Source organism: Equus asinus, chromosome 21 (genome assembly GCF_041296235.1).
Source record: "Equus asinus isolate D_3611 breed Donkey chromosome 21, EquAss-T2T_v2, whole genome shotgun sequence".
Lineage (NCBI taxonomy): Eukaryota > Metazoa > Chordata > Mammalia > Perissodactyla > Equidae > Equus > Equus asinus.
In genome coordinates this window covers 51,404,666-51,422,613 of record NC_091810.1, presented here as the reverse complement: position 1 = coordinate 51,422,613, position 17,948 = coordinate 51,404,666, and the positions used below count along the sequence as shown (strand labels likewise).

Here is a 17,948-nt window from a genome sequence, read left to right as displayed (position 1 = left end):
TAGTATATGTATATTCACCTTTAGTAAATAATGCCAAAATATTTTCAAAAGCGGTTGTATCCATTTATACTTCCATCATCAGTGTATGAGATCTCCTGTTGTTCTTATGTACCATCAGACTTAATTTTTATCAATCTAGTGAGGATGTAAACAACATTTGATAGTTTTAATTTGTACTTCCCTGATTACTAATGAGGTTGAACACCTTTCCATATGTTTATTGGCTATTTGGATCAGTAAAGTGTCCGTGGAAGCTGTCTATTTATTTTCTTTTTGTGTTAGCTGTTTTTTTCTTATCAATTAGTAGGAGTTCTCTATATATTCTGGACATTAGTACTTGCTTGTTATGTGTTGAACACAAATACTCCTCTCTTATATGGCTTTTTACCCTCTTTATTGTGTAAATTAGTCATCATTAATTTGTTTCACAAAGTCAAACAAAGAGACTAAGGGAAGTTTCAGACTATTTCCTGCTTGTACTTTACAAACTACAAATAACATCAGATAATAGCAGACACTTATACCTCCATCAACTAAGTATTTAATTAAGTACCTAGTTTGTGACATAACCAAAGAAGACAATCACCTGTCCTGGAAGAGCTTACAGTTTTGTTAAGGAGATAAACTTAACAGATGCAATCATAAGAGCAAGGAATAAAAAAAGTTTGCCAATCAAGGGCTAATATAGTGGATGTAGACTACAGTGCCATTAACATATTCTTGTTAATAGTTAAAATATGCAAAACTATATTTTAAACTACTGTTATCTTGTTCTCTCCATAACATCCTCTACCCAAAAGAATTCCCAAGACTCACTCCTAGGAATTCAAGAGGTGCTACTTCTGTGACTCTACTCAACTATGCCTGACCAGAATTCCGAATCTAGGGATGCAGAAGGGAATTTAAGTAGGAGACAGTTCAAGTAAAACTAAACTAGAGTTAAACTCTCCATTACAGTCAATAGCAAATGAGACCCTTCTAGGAACCCAGATTCATCCTGGGCAAAGTTTCATTCAAAATATTTTGTTCCATAATAATTTCAAACTCACTTCTGGAGCAAACCATGACTTCAGTCCACTAAATGACTGAATTCATGTTACATCTAACTCAGTCTATAATACCAAGGTCTATACCGATATGAACACACTATTGCCAGAATAAAAAACAAGCAGACAAGAAAAAGGAATTCCTACACCTTGGTTCCTTGAGGTTGTTCTTGAATCTTATCAGGAAGGTAGAGAGCCGTCTGATATTGATGTGATGGCAGTATAACACTGCCCAAGAAGCCATCAAATTACAAGGACATTCCCTACCAATAATGCAGTTTTAAAAAATGTATTTATTCTGTAAGTTTTGAAAACAGGAAATAGCCAAAGGGTAGTTTTTATTGAAATTTTAGCTTAGGTCAACATGTTTAATGACTATTTTGTGGCTGTTCTGGTAAACTATCAATTATATGAAATAAAAGTGAAAAATAAAAGCAATCAATGGAATTTAAAGAAAAATTTCTTGTAATAGTCAAGTCAAGAAGGCGAATTAATAGGCCATGACCCAGTGACTCCACTTCCATGGATACATCTTAAAGAAACACGTACAGAAGAAACATGCAAAGATATCAACTGTGACATAAGAGCAAAAAGTTGGAAACACAAGTGTGAATTAGTAGGAATATATGAAAATTAACTGTTATACGATGAAAAACTTTACAGCAGTTAAAAATATGTTTTTATATAAATCAACATGGATCAAATTTTAAAATAAGAGTAAAATAACAAATTGCAGAAATATACATATATATAACACCCTTTCTAAAACTCTACACAAAACAACTCAATATATTTTAAAATGTAGCAACACTGGCTGTTACGACTTCAGCTGTCTTAGAGTTGGGAGGGGATGGGACTGCTCTCTACAGTTTGACTGCAGTGCAACATAATGGTTAAGAGCAAAGACAAGATATAGACTAGCTCATTTTCACCACCTTGTAACCTAGGGTGACCTTGTAACCTCTCTGCAACTCTGTGTTCTCATCTGTAAAAGAGGGGAAATTCTTGTACCTAACTTAAGGGCTTATTGTGAGAATTAAATGAGTTAACATGTCAAATGCTTAAAAGAGCACTTAGCATACAGTTACACCATATAGCTCTCTAAAAAGAGATCTAAAGCAAACATAAAAGTCTAAAGAGCAATTGTTCATCTTGGGTGGTAGAAACATGGGTATTTGTTACAAACATTCCTTTTTTGCATTTTTTTGTCCTTTTTTGAATTTTGTGGGTGTGTGCATAAGACTGTTCTGGAGCTAACATCCGTGTCAATCATTCCATATTTTGTATGTAGGATGCCGCCTCAGCACGGCCTGATGAGTGGTGTGTAGGTCCAGTGTGGGACCTGAACCAGCAAACCAGAGGCCCACTAAGCGGAGCACACAAACTTAACCACTATGCCACCAGGCTGGCCACTTCCTTGGATTTTTAAATAGCCCTTTCCAATGCTTTTTGCTATCTATGTCTTCTTATAGAATTCTTGTTTCCATAATTAATTCTCTCCAATTAATCTGGGCTTACTGACATCACCTTTTAACCATTATACATTTATCCCCTGCCCCCAGTATGTCCTCTATTTCCTCATCTAAACAGTAAGATTGCTGTCATTAATGATCCTTAACAGTACTGGTTCCTGAAAGGCTGAGGAATGAGCTAACTGCAGAAGAAACCCAATGAGATTTGCTGAGTAATACCTCCCTACCCGCCCCTGACCAGGGCCCCTTCTTGTAGCCCTCCACTAATCTGAGGACAGGCCCAGAAATGTGCATTTTCACTAAGGACCCTGCCAGGTGGTTCTGAGGTTGAGAAACACTGCTCTGACGAAGGGATCCTCAGGAAAAGGGAGTGGGACTTTTAAAAAGTAAAATGAAGTCCTTGTCCCAGTTAAGAATCCCTTTTACAGTAACAAGATACTTCCCACTTCCAGTAGTAACTCAGGTGAGCTGGGGGAGAAAAAAAGCAATCAACTACTGTTCTGGTATATTAAACAAAAAAGACCATCTGAGACTATTCCTTTCTCACTCTTGGGTAGCCTGTTACCTCTCAAAACTCCCCTTACACTTCAAAGAGGGTTTTCAGAGAATTTAAGAACACTTGCAAACTTTAGAGTTCCAAACAAAGACAAACCAATATTAAAAGATCACGAATGTAGATCAGACTTAAGTGAGCTAACAAATAAACATTTTATCTGCATTTAGGATTAGGAGTCTTTCAGGTTCTGAAAAACTATTAGCCCATGTGTTTTCAAGATGACTTCAAAGTTCTCAGTACACAATTTGAAGCTCTATGAACCTGAATAAAAATAGCAACCATACTTCTTTTCTAGATTATCTCATCTGATCCTGAATTTCTCTGGCTGTAGTTTAACTTTTCAAACTTCAATCAGAGAAGCTACCTCCCTTCTTAAAATGTATATGGTGAAAATTGAAAGAAGGTTGGAACACTTACTGAATCCTTCTTACGAGAACGTTCCTTCTTCATTTTCCCTCCTGCTGCTCTGATGCTGACTCTGTTCTCTCCTCCCAGGTAACCCCGGCAATTAGCTGACCCACAGAAACATTTCTGAGCTTCTTTTCTGTTCAAGGAGCATAGGAAAAATGTCAGTTATGTGAAAGTAAACCATATAAAAATATCAACAATATAACAAATACAAGAGAGATGTCAATGCAGCCTAAAGACAAAAACATACAATTATGTTAAGAGACTCCAACACACCTGATCTAATGGAAATGTCTGATAATTGCTCTTAAAAAATATTCATTCTTTTTCCAATCTTCCTTTATTAACTAGACAAAATCAGTCAAGAAACTATGAGCAATTTCTCCATTTTATGAGAGTACCTACTAATGTATGAAAATAGATCATATACATATTCGGGCTAAAAAGAAAATTGCTTAAATAGTTCAACATCTATTACTTATATGTAAACATTTCACTGGCACATAGAACAAACAAACTATATTAAAATAAAAAGATATATACAGACATAAAATGCATTATTTGAACATGATACTTAAAAGGAAACACAATTATTAAAAGTTATCATATAAGATGAAACACTAATAATAAATATAGTATTAAATAAATGTAACCACGGAGTCAAGGAAAAGTGGTGGAAAGAATACAAGCCTAAGCCTACAGGCCTGGGTACAAACTACCTCTGCTGTTTATTTACTCTGTGACCAGAGCTACCTGAGGCAAACATAAAGGACTATTCCAAAAGTAAACTGATAGTTGCAGTGTATGACAGCAGCAATCAGAGGTACAAAAATAAATTATTCAATAAAGAGACCAGGGAACCATAAACAGCGTTTGATTTCCAGTTTCCCTTCCTTCAAAGAGGACAGTACAAACAAGCGAAAAAATGTGGAGCCCTACACTGAACCTGGTCTGCACATCCCTGATACCCAACCAGTGCCTACATCCATTAGTTCATGAGGTGTTGCAAAACGGTGATACGGTTACTACTGCATCTATTAGCTGAAATAACCTCTATAAAGAACTTCCTCTCACCAACTATTTGGTTTAACTTGAAGTAGAATTCACTTGGGAAAGGCAGGATAAAGGCTTGATTTTTTTCCCTTTTTTAATTTTTAAACTAGTTTTCAAAATCGTGAATTGGTTCTCTTCAACTACAACTAATGTAGTTTTATTTTTAAAGTATCATTAAAACTCATGGATTTTACACAATGTATACAAACCACTGTAGTTATTATCCTTATTGATGCTTAAGTGTTAATAAGAACTTCCTCATTTTTGATAAGTGAGAGCCAATTCAAGCTAGTTTCTGAGTCCCTCTGACATAACCCTCCTAATCTTTTATAATTGGTTTTCTGAGACGACAAGATAATCCAGGATCATCATGTTCAATTCCTGTCTCAAACTTGAAATCACACATGTCTCCAAGGAGCCCTATTCCTTTTAGTGGAGCTTTGTAAAACCACATTCATTCATTGCTACTGCATCACTCATTGTTTTTGGTAGAAAGAACAAGGTAACAAAACTACTTTTCAGAGTACAGTATGGTATAGGTAAGATTAGTTATGAATTGATCATTGATAGAAGAATAATGGATACACAGGGATTTATTATACTATTCTCTTTACACACAAAGTTGACATTTACATTAAAAAGTTTTAAAAATTATGCTAGAAACATAATTATATAAATAAGACAGTATGAAGTTCAGAGAAAAATTATGTAGCTTCTGTACAATATCCTTTAATGGCCAGAAGTGTCTTATAGTAGGAAAAACACACAAAACCGAAACAGTACACTAGAGCTGACAGTATATATAACTTGTTAGTAATTCCCATCAAAGTTTTATATCTCTGTGGTGTCTGAACAGTCTATATCCCCATCAGAAGCAGCAATACGGAATAGAAACAATACTCACCCATATCTTTGGAACTGATAGTCAAACGTTAACTCTGAGCCGGAAGGAACCAGTTTGGTGGTAAAAAACCCAACCCTCAGTTGTCCATTCACAGTCCACTGAGACGTTGTTTTTAAAAGAAAAGAAATTAGTAACTGATTAATCTCTCAGTGTTTTTTTTTAAAAGATCATCATCATCTGCCTTAATTATGCATGTGCCTCTTTAGACAAAGGCTTTCCCAAGTAGCAAATGGGGAAGTTTTTTCTTTAAATAAATCAAGGTACTTAAGTGTTACTCTTATTTAATGAACTACCAGATTGAATTTCATCTATAATTTGTCTCTAATAAAAGTAACTGCTACTTTAACTTATCTTAAAACACATTTCCACACAGTAAAAATTCACTTTACTAAAAATAGGCAAATATGAAATGCTTGGTGTCACTGAGTATCACAGGTAAAATTTTTTTTTTTTTTTTTTTTTCCTTTTTCTCCTCAAAGCTCCCCGGTACATAGTTGTGTGTATTCTTCGTTGTGGGTTCTTCTAGTTGTGGCATGTGGGATGCTGCCTCAGCGTGGTCTGATGAGCAGTGCCATGTCCACGCCCAGGATTCGAACCAACGAAACACTGGGCCGCCTGCAGCGGAGCGCGCGAACTTAACCACTCTGCCACGGGGCCAGCCCCTCACAGGTAAAATTTATATTACCTTATATTCTGTTAAAAGTAACTATGTTTTAAGATAAGATGGGGCATGGAACCAGGGAAACAATGATGCCAAAAGTTTAATTTCATGAAGCAAGGTCATATGGCTGAGTATAGTGAAAGGGAAGGGAAACATCAGAATAGATGCATAAGACTCAAGAATTAAAATGAGGGTTTGGGGGTCAGCCCCGTGGCCAAGTGGTTAAGTTCTCGCACTCTGCTTCGGCAGCCCAGGGTTTTGCCAGTTCAAATCCTGGGTGCGGACACGGCACTGCTCGTCAAGGCATACTGAGGCGACACCCCACATGCCACAGCTAGAAGGACTTACAACTAAAAACACACAACTATGTACTGGGGGGCTTTGGGAGAAAAAGTAAAAATAAAAATAAAATGAGGGTAAATACACATGTAGTTCCAAAACACATAAGATGTAAGTCAACTGTAGAGCTCCTGTCCAGACCATCTGAACATGTTACTGATGAAAAAACACAGACTTAGAGAGTTGAAGGGACACAGTTTAGTTGGAGTCTCATAGCTAGACATGTGGTCACAGGCTGTAGGTAAAACTAGAACCAGAACTTAGGTTAAATGATTCCAGACTGGGTTCGCCTATTCATTACACAGCTCAGCTCATAGAAGAGCCACATCACAGATCAAAGGGCAAAAAGTATCCTGGAGTCAAAAGCAATATTTCAATATGAGAGGAAATCATTGATATATCTTTTTCTAGGGAGTGGGTCCAGAGCCTTCTTAACTTAAAAAAGCAGCAATGTTCTAATGTATATATATTTTTAAATCTAAGCTCAAAACACAAATTAGAGGATTCTAAGATCATTATTTCAAACTGTTACATCAAATTCAACAGATGGATTCATCAGGTGTCAACTACGTGCCAGTCACAGGGACATAAAGATCAGCAAGACTCAAAGCCTAGCTCTGTTGAGGAGAAGGAGTGTACCCACACATACACCACATTTAATTATATAGTTTCTCTCATCTGTGGCCATTCAGCCCCTTATAAATGTTATTAAAACAGTCAAATTTGGCACTGGATAAGAGCTGATAAAAATCTGAATAGTACACACGGACTTCAGCAAAATTAAAACTTAGTTTTGTATTTTGGCACCTTTGAAATAATATCTAAAATTTACAAGCAAAGAGACCATACAATTAAATGCAACAGGATTTCCTGGATTGGATCCTAGACCAGAAAATGACAGATGGCAAAATTTGAATAAAGGTCTTTAGACTAGTTAATAGTTAAATAATAGTTCCTGAATGAGATAGGTGTATTATGGTTATATACGACGTGAACATCTGGGGAAGCTAGAAGAAGGATGGTATATGGGCACTCTGTACTATTTCCACAGTATTTATTATTTTATAAATCTAGATTTATTTCAAAATAAAGTTTTTAACAATAACGTAGGAAAAAATTATTAAAATGACTAAAAAATAAAATTCATGGATACCTTTGATATAGAATCTAAAATTAATGGTCAAGACAACCACCTTGAATAAATATCCCAAACTTTAAGTCTATCTCAACTTACTTTTTGAGTCTCACAGTTTGGTTCACAGCTGTGATTCATGAAACGAGAGCAATTTCCTTTCTGAGTGGCATCTATTATCTAGGGAAAAGGATAATTCAAGAACTAAAAAATGAAACCTTAATATATATGTGCATTTTGCAAAGGAAAAGCATTAGGCAAATTTAAGACCCACATCCTGGACCTCCCTTCCTTTAAAGAACTCTCTCATACTACTTTACGCATCAAAGTGACAAAGATCCAACTGCTTCCTCTGGAAGATCCACTAACTATGAACATTTTATCTATAGGCAAAATTATCTCCATATTTATGAATGTCTCTCCCATTTACTTCTAGCTACTTCTTATATTCTATTATATTCTAATCTCGTTTCATGTGTATAAAACTTCATTTTAAGTGCATGCTATACCACAGTGCAGGAGCTGAGCTCTTAAACTTGAGAGTACATATGAATCCCCTGGAGAGCCGGGCCCACCCCAAGAGTTAGACTCAGCAGATCCTGGGGTAGGTCCCTAGAATTTGCATTTCCAGACTGAATGTAGAGGCAGGTATGAGAATCTAGTTAAATTCTATTAGGCTAGACATTAAAGAGATTTGTAAAGATGTAAAACAATGGCACTCCTCACTAAAAAAAATTTTTTAAAAATGCTTAATTTTCATAAAAGCATGTTCTTTATGTCAACATACTGACACTTATTGTTACTTTTAAATGGCTTAATAAATGTTTTTCAATTCTCAGCTTTAATTTTTAAAATGATAAATACTGATAATTATAACCCACGTAAACAAAAGCTCTTTGGGGGTCATCAATAATTTTTAAGATTTGTAATATGACACATGTGTATATATTTACATATATAGGTAAATACTTCCCTCTCCCATACTTTTTGTAAACAAATAGAAACAAACTATATACACAAGTTTGTGCAACACATTCATGCTGCTCACCTCATCATTCTTCAGGGCCATGAAATAGTAGTGGATGTTTTTGTTTCGTGCATACTCCTTTACCCGGGCTTTAAACTCTTTATGATCAAGTACCTCTCCACAATATTCCAGGACAAACGTGTTCCTGGCAAAAAAACAAAAACAAAAACAATAATACTTTCTGCCTAGGAGCTATATGGACAACACACATACTGATGTAAAAAATAATAAATTTAAAGAAATATGGCAAAGTGGATGCATTTGGTATTACACAAGATGTAACTAAAATACCTAAAGTACCTAGCACCTAACCAAGGTTAATTTTCTCCTTCCTAATACTTTTCAAAGAATGTTGATTCTAAGAAGCTTTTATAATTTATACATATTACCAAAATGCATATCTTGCTCTAACTAGAAATTAAAACAAACTTTCAAGTGTTGTTTACTTTACTATGAAAACCGTGATTCATAGCTAAGAAACAGCTTTGAAGAAATCGGGAGGCATTGAAAAATTAAGAGGCTTTATGTCCTAGGGAAAAAGAAGGCTACTTAAACAAATACAGTAGCCCTTCTACTGCTTTTACTCTCAAAGGTTTCTAAAGATGTTAAAGGTCAAATATATCTTCCTCTGACTGCATTCTCTATAAGTTTTCTCTAGCATTTATCAATAATTATGATTAATCTCTCTTTAGCTTCTTTCAGTTACCTTCCACCCTTGTTTGTTCTTTCCTTGGTTACTTACTTATTTCTTCCCTATTGAAGATATTAAATTCTCAGTCTTTTCTCCCTCCCTTTATTCTATAAAAGCTGATTCTCACCAATGACCTCACGTATTACCTCCACGTGGACAAATGCTTCTCTATGCTTTGCTCCCAAGTTCGGACTTGAACTACCTAGAAGTCTTTTTTTGTTTGCTGTGGAAGATTCATGTGAGCTAACATCCATTGCCAATCTTCCTCTTTTTGTATGTGAACCACCACCACAGCATGGCTGCTGACAGACAAGTGCTGTGGTTTCACGCCTGGGAACTGAACCCTGATTCCCAAACCAGACCATGCCAAATTTTAACCACTAGGCCATCAGGGCTGGCTCAAGATGCTTTCTTCTATTACACTAAAATATTCACTTCTGATGACATTGCTCTCAAATCACTTCTTCATTTAGAAAAAGTTCTTAAATACCAGAACCTGACCAATCATTAAATCACTCAAGAGTAAAGACTTCCCACCATCAGGTAGTCTGAAGGATACACCAATACCCATGGATCTAACAGTTTGGACTTGATGAAGCAGCTGAGAAGACTGTCTTAAAGTCCTCAATAATTCAGGAAATGTAGAAAGAGTCACTAGATCCTTCAACCATTCTCCGAAAAACTACAATAAGGCCAAAGTGAAAGCATTAGTCCGTAAAACTAGATAGATAAAATGAGATTTGGGTTTCTTAGAAAAGTTCTGTCTCAATATAAAAAAAAAAAAACAGAGAAACATCAAACTGCCTGGCATGCAGTGACTAAAGGCCCTGAAGGCAGAGGCAATGGTTTTGAGTTTTTGGTTTTTTTTTTTTTTTTTGAGGAAGATCAGCCCTGAGCTAACTGCTGCCAATCCTCCACTTTTCGCTGAGGAAGACTCACCGTGAGCTAACATCCATGCCCATCTTCCTCTGCTTTATACCTGGGACGCCTACCACAGCATGATGTGCCAAGTGGTGCCATGTCTGCACCCAGGATCCGAACCAGTGAACCCCGGCCCACCGAAGAGAAACATGCACACTTAATCGCTGCACCACCGGGCCGGCCCCTATGTTTTCCTTCTTTTCTTTTTTTTTTTTCATTGCAGTAACATTGGATTATAACATTATATAAGTTTCAGGTGTACATCATAATATATTTTGAATTCTATGTAGACTACATCGTGTTCACCACCCAAAGACTAACTACAATCCATCACCACACAGTTGTGCCTAATCACCCCTTTCGCCATCCTCCCTCTCCCCTTCCCCTCTGGTAACCACCAACCCAATCACTGTGGCTGTGTATGTGTTTGTCATTGTTTTTATCTTTTACTTATGAGTGAGATTATATGGTATTTGACTTTCTCCCTCTGACTTATTTCACTTAGAATAATATCCTCAAGGTCCATCCATGTTGTCACAAATGGCTGGATTTCATCATTTCTAATGGCCGGGTAGTATTCCATTGTGTATACATACCACATCTTTATCCATTCATCCTTTGATGGCTACCTAGGTTGCTTGCGAGTCTTGGCTATTGTGAGTAAGGTTGCTATGAACACAGGGGTGCATGTATCTTTACACATTTGTGTTTTCAAGATCTTTGGATAAATACCCAGCAGTGTAATAGCTGGATCATATGGTAGATCTATTCTTAATTTTCTGAGGAAACTCCCTACTGTTTTCCATAGTGGCTGCCCCAGTCTGCACTCCCACTAGCAGCGTATGAGGGTTCCCTTCTCTCCACATGCTCTCCAACACTTATTGTTTCCTGTCTTGTTAATCAGAGCCATTCCGACTGGAGTGAGGTCATATCTCATTGTAGTTTTGGTTTGCATTTCCCTGATAATTAATGATGTTGAACTTTTCATGTGTTTGTTGGCCATCTTCTTTGGAGAAATCTCTGTTCAGGTCTTTTGCCCATTTTTTAATTGGGTTGTTGGTTTTGTTGTTGTTGAGATGTATGAGTTCTTTGTATATTTTGGATATTAACCCCTTATCCAATATATGGTTTGCAAATATCTTCTCCCAAGTGTTAACGTTGTCTTTTCATTTTGTTGATGGTTTCCTTTGCTGTGCAGAAGCTTTTTAGTTTGATGTAGTCCCACTGGTTTATTTTTTCTTTTGTTTCCCTTGCCTCGTCAGACATGGTACTTGAAAATATGCTGCTAAGACCGATGTCAAAGAGCATGCTGTCTATGTTTTCTTCCAGAAGTTTCATGGTTTCAGGTCTTACATCCACTTTGAGTTGATTTTTGTGCATGGTGTAAGATAATGGTCTACTTTCACTATTTTGCATGTAACTGTCCAGTTTTCCCAACACCATTTATTGAAGAGACTCTCTTTTCTCCATTGTATGCTCTTGGCTCTGTTGTCGAAAATTACCTGTCCCTAGATGTGTGGGTTTATTTCCGGGTTCTTGATTCTGTTCCATTGATCTGTGTGTGTGTTTTTGTGCCAGTACCATGCTGTTTTGGTTACTATAGTTCTGTAGTATATTTTGAAGTTGGGGAGTGTGCTATCTCCAGCTTTGTACTTTTCCTCAGGATTCCTTTAGCTATTTGGGGTCTTTTGTTGTTCCACGTAAATTTTAGGATTCTTTGTTCTATTTCCGTGAAAAATGTTTTTGGAACTTTGATGGGGAGAGGCAATGGTTCTTATGATTCTTAGTTAATCAAAATTTCTTTAAGTCTGAAACTGCTTCAGACTGAATCAAGTCTCTTCACCATACTCTTTAAAGCCTGTTGCAGGCAACTGGGCTGCACTGTGGCAGGTAGAAGGGTGGAAGAGGGCAGAAACTGTCACTACCACTGCAAAGCTAGACGGCTACAGCTATGCATGGTTTAGAGGTTAAAGGTAGTCCATAACTGCCTTCAAAATTCATCAAAAAGATGGACTGATGGATGGATAAAGAGATGGGCAGATGGAGAATATATAATAAAGCAAATAGAGCAAAATGTCAACAACTTTAGAACCTAAGTAGTGGTTATATGAGTGTGAACTGTTCAACTCTTTCAACTTTCAATGTTTTCATAACATATTATGGGGAAAAAATGGCTTTTTAAAAAGTCCCATCTGCCCAAATGTCCATCAACTGATGAATGGATAAACAAAATGTGGTATACAGCCCCACAGGGAAATATTAATCAATCACAAAAAGTAACAAAGTGTTGATACATGCTATAACGCAGGTGAAACCTCAAAAAACAATGCTACGTTAAAGAAGTCAGACACAAAAGCCACATTTATATGAAATACTTAGAATATGTAAATCCATAGAGACAGAAAGCAAATTAGAGGCTGCCAGGGGCTAGAAGGAGGGGGCAATGGGGAAATTCTGCTTAATGAATAGAGGGTTTCCTTTTAGGGTGATGAAAATGTTTTAAAACTAGACGGAGGTGATAGCTGCACAATATTGTCAATGGACTAAATGCCACTGAATTTTTCACTCAAATGATTAATATTGTATCATGTGACTTTTACCTCAATTGTTTTTAAAAGCCCCATTTTGTATCCAATAATATCAAGTCAATCTAGACAGCACCGCATCCCATTCCTACAGCCTAAAACTACATGCTTTTAGTAGGGATTTGCACGGTTTTTTCGTAGAGTCTGCCATGGTACTTTAACACTAACCAGCAGCTTAGCTCCAAATACCTCCTCATCTTGTGCATATCTGACAATATGTCCTTATTAAATGGAAATACTCTACCAGTGAACATCTAAATCGTCTGGAACTACGAATTTATGAAATTGGTATTACCATCAGCATATGAAAAGTTATACAAGTAAGAAGGTGTGGGAAACATGGAAATATTTTAAGTCCTAGTGTATTTTACCAAAGCAGGGTTCTTTGTGAATAGCTGAGGAAAGCTAACGAGCTTTAGGAAATTTTAACCTGGTATGTGAACCAGTCATACATTCTCCTTTACCCAATCTCCTTCCCCATAATAGACATGGGTTCCTGAGCCATCAAAGAGTCTCTGTTGCATATAACAAGAACTTATACTAGGTTTGAAGCTACGTGTTTCAGTGCAGACTCTGCTAAGAGGCAGTGTCCAGACAGATCATCCACTACCATCCCTGCAAGAGAGGCTATGTCCAAACTGGAGTTTCTTGGGGGGGACAAAAAACTCTCAAGGAGAAAAGCCTGGCTGGCTTGGGTAGAATAAAAGAAAGCATCCCTGAAAACCTGCATCTAGACCAGAGTTAGTGATTTTAGAAACACACTGGACAACCCTGGGAAGTACTGAGTTCAATGTTATTAACAGTGTTCAAAGAAAGCTTAGCCTATTATTTGTTCAAAAGATTACAAAGGATCCCAATGAATTGAATATGGAACACAATGAGACAATCCTTTGAGATATTTCAAAGAAACAACTTAAAAATGGTTATGAATCAAAATATTTTGATATACTTTGCAGAGAAGGGAAATATATGAGGTTCCTACTATCCACTTTTTTTATATAATAAAACATGTTTTTTCTGGTTTGTTCCCAAAAGGGTAGACTGATACAAACATCATGTCCTATTTTCACAAGAAAAACAGAACAATTTGGCTTTCAAAAGATACATGAAGATTCCTGCCAGAAAACTAAATTACCTGGTGGTGGTGGTGGTGATTATTAGGTCATTTGTTACCTGGTTACTTTGAATCCCCACAATAAATAGGCTAACAGCCCTCACCTCGCCCCTATTGCCATCCCAGTATGGCCATATGCTCAGAGGGTGCTGAAAGAATAGTTGTGCTTGGGTCACTAGAATTTTCTTCCTTTATTCCTTATTTTCAAAATTTTTTCAATTATAAACACATGTAATCTGTATATATTTAACATTAAAGAAAAAGGCACTCAACTTAGAGAAGAATACTTAAATATGCTATATATAAAAAAAAGTGTTTAAAGGAAACACCAAATATGATAGAAAATAAAGTGAACCTTTTATTGCATTATATATAAAAAAGTTACACGAGTTGGGTGGAGGGCAACATTTATTCATTCAACAAATGCTTACTGAGCGTCTATCAAGTATGTTTTAATTCTCTACCTCAGTATCCTCAGATACTCTCCTCTACTCTTATCCCAACTCAGTTGTATATATACTAACTAATAGATTCTGTCCCAACTCCTTTTTATAGATTTTCATACGGATTTGGGGTCTACAGCAAACACTTGGTAATTGCTTGGAATTAAAGGAAACACAACTATCAGACAAAGAAGGATCTGCTCAGTCCAAATGTCCAAAGTGACAAAATGCTCTTCTTATATATATAGACAGAAAAGATTTGATTTTCTAAGAGAAGTGGTTTTTTTTTAATAAACTAGTGACCAACTGGTTATTCCGCACATCATTATTAAACATCAGTATAATGACAAATTACTTTCCTGCAAATATCTAACCAACTTCAACACAAAAACGAACTGAAAGGCGATTAAAATGTAACTTACGAAGGAAGGTCTTTGGCAGCTCTCAAGCCCCAGCCTTTCTTTTCTGTGAGTATGACTTCCACATCTGCATGCTGTTTTCTCTGAAACCGTCTATTGGAACAATAATCCCCATTTGGACACCGAGAAGAACTGAAATGAGAAATGAATAAAATTAATTCTTCAAAGCAGCAAAAGAAGCAAAAGCACGTTTGACAGAATGTGTTATGTAACTACGTATATCCATATACCTTTATGGCATAATCAGCATATGTGTGGGTAAACCTTCAAGTGAGCCTTCCTTGATAATTCTTTCCATTATGAAGGGATTCCTTAGAACTGAGTGTCTACACTGTTCCTTAAACAGATGATACTCACAATACAGCCTTGTCATCTGGTCATCACCTACTCCCTGGGTGTCTAGGATACATTTCTAGGCTGCATGTAAGCTTGCAGTACTCTTACAACTCTGCAGAGCTAAATTCTCTATTAGTGCACCCTCTCTTACATTCCATTCCAATCAACATTAATTTGATCTACTTGATCTACATTTAAGAGAAACCAAAGTCATCATTAAATATATCCTTGGTTCAGAGTAAATACAATATCAAGTTGAAACGCTCCTCCCCCATGGATCCTAGAATAAAAATAATAAAAGCCAATATTCACTGAATTCTTAATATTCCAAAACTGATAGATGCAAAGACTTTTAATACTGAATAAGGTACCAATCATTTTTTATATACTGCTATTTATTGCCAAACCAGTAGTAAATAATCTTTTTACAAATGCTCAAAAGAGGGAGGATTCACTTTAGAGTGAGATAGTGAAAGAAAGATTTCATGAGGGAGCAGGATTAAAGCAGAATCTCTAATGACACACAGGATATGGATAGATAAAGAAAACAAAAGATACAACAACAGTGCCTGCCTGTGTGCAAAAAAAGGAAATAAGGCCTATTTGAGGAAAGCGGAATAAAACAGCTAAGGATAACTGATTACAAAGGTGGGCTGCTGAAAGATGGAAAGGTAGGTTGTTGATATACTATGAAGGGCTCTGAATACCAGCCTAAATTTGAACTTAATCCTGAGAACTACGAAAAGTCTGGGTGTGGGAATAACATGAAGAAAGAAATTCTGTATTTCATATCTGTTTAGCAAGGTTGTCAGGAAAAGCCAGAATGCAGAGACTAGGGCAACAACATCAAATTAGGGAAATAGTGCTCTTATGTCTCCTCTTTTTACAGGTGTACTGTCATCTCTACCTTTAGTTTAGATAAAGGAATACCAAAAATGCTTTCTCTTTTTCACTATTTTGAAGTATATGATTTATTTTTCTAACACTATAACATGAACAAAACCAAAAACTGAGCTTTGAAAGAAAACATTTCATTAACACTAAAAATAAGGTTACCCACACTACAAATCACCTTAATATTCTTTCCATGTTAAAAATAAGTATAGAATTTTTCATCAATCAGATTGGTAAAAAAATTTATCATATATTTTTTAATGTAAAGATGTTTACTGTTTATAAAATAAATATGGAGGGGGCAGCCCCCTGGCCAAGAAGTTACAGCCCAGGGTTTTGCTGGTTCAGATCCTGGGTGCGGACATGGCACAGCTCGTCAGGCCGCGCTGAGGCAGCATCCCACATGCCACAACTAGAAGGACCCACAACTAAAAAAAATATATACAACTATGTACTGGGGGGATTTGGGGAGAAAAAGCAGAAAAACAAAAAAAAAAAAGATGACTGGCAACAGTTGTTAGCTCAGGTGCCAATCTTTAAATAAATAAATAAATAAGGAAGCAAATGTCTATCAACAGAAGATTAACAATTATTAGTTAACTATGAATAGAATACATAATGAAGCCAAGGGAAAGATTTAGGTAGGTCTGTATGTGTAGTTCTGAACAGGTCTCCAAAACATATTTAATGAAGGGTGTACATGTGGGGTGAGGGGAAATAAAGTTCAAAAAAGTGCATAGAGTAAGATTTCATTTCTATACATAAAAAAAAGAAACACCTACCTATGTTGGTAAAGGCATAAAAATTATCTGGAAAAACTACAAATGGAGGGATTGAGGTTTGGGAAAGGAAGCCATTTTACTTTATGCATTTTTTAAATGTTAGGGTTTTATCCCATTTTATAGTAAAAGCTAAAAAATACCAACACTTACCTCTCAGGACACAAACATTACAAGAGATAAAAGGAGACTGCATAAAAATTGATATTACTGTGTTAGCATTAGGGCTATTTTACAGAACACTTATAATATGCACTATAATCTAATGCACAACGCAAGGGAAGTTTGTCTCCTTATAAACCCTATTATATTTTGGAGATTTTATTGCTTATAAATACTCAACAACAGGTAGAAGGAGCAAGGTTAAGTTTTACTCTTCATTAATAATTCCTTTTAATATGTAGAGACATTTAATAGAATGGTTAAGCAAAAGCAGAACATTCTAACTTACTTACCACTCAATCATGAGGAGACGATTAAGACAATCTTCTCCACATGCTATTTCACCTTGAGCTCTTTCATCTTTAGAAAGAGGTGTACACTCACATTGCATTCGCTTAATATCCCGATGCGATTTATTCTTCTTTCTATTGGGTAAAATTTTATACAAATTGGTTAAATAAATCTCCTGGCAATGATACAACATATACAATGAAATTCGTGCTAAATCTCATTAGTTTCAAATTTAATAATTCTGGTTAAATCAATCATTCAAAAGGAAGAAAACATCTAATCACTAGCATTTGTGAGATTGAAAACACTAAGAAGTGTGTTGCAAACAGATAAGAGAGATAACTTTAGCTCTGGCAAATGGGAGAATGGGGTAAGTTCAAGCCTATTATTCTGGACTCAGGCCTTATTTCCTAGTCCAGGTCAGCTAAGCCTCAAATTCTGAGCAATTTCAAGTGTTAATAGTCATATTTGGCTCAGGAGAAAAAAAAGGAAAACTCATGAATATCAAATAGTGACATAGCTGATTAATTAAAGTTAAGAATCAGTCCTCATAGATGAACAAATAATTGTTGAGATACAACGCTCAGGAAGAAAAGGAGTTGCTAAAAAAAATAAGAGTTTTTAATTAAGAGTTTAACTCAATCAAACCTTTTAGAGAATCCTTCAGTAACATCACATTTGCACAAAGCTTGTTTAGAAGAAAACTGAATGATTA

The 17,948-nt window shown here is 36.0% G+C and overlaps 1 protein-coding gene across 8 annotated transcripts in view; it reads right to left on the bottom strand.

Annotated features, from left to right (window-relative positions):
* The window catches only part of SETD2 (SET domain containing 2, histone lysine methyltransferase), a 118,405-nt gene that overhangs the window by 61,974 nt on the left and 38,483 nt on the right, over positions 1 to 17,948 (bottom strand). For all 8 annotated transcript variants that reach the window (XR_011496455.1, XR_011496456.1, XR_011496457.1 and 5 more), the window contains 6 exons: positions 17,236 to 17,367; positions 14,775 to 14,903; positions 8,620 to 8,743; positions 7,674 to 7,751; positions 5,440 to 5,537; positions 3,492 to 3,618 (listed from right to left, as the gene is read on the bottom strand). Coding sequence is in view for 3 of the 8 variants with exons in the window: in XM_014828819.3 (XP_014684305.3) it covers positions 3,492 to 3,618; positions 5,440 to 5,537; positions 7,674 to 7,751; positions 8,620 to 8,743; positions 14,775 to 14,903; positions 17,236 to 17,367 (688 nt within the window). In the remaining 5 variants the exon portion in view is untranslated. The remainder of the gene's footprint in view (positions 1 to 3,491; positions 3,619 to 5,439; positions 5,538 to 7,673; positions 7,752 to 8,619; positions 8,744 to 14,774; positions 14,904 to 17,235; positions 17,368 to 17,948) is intronic.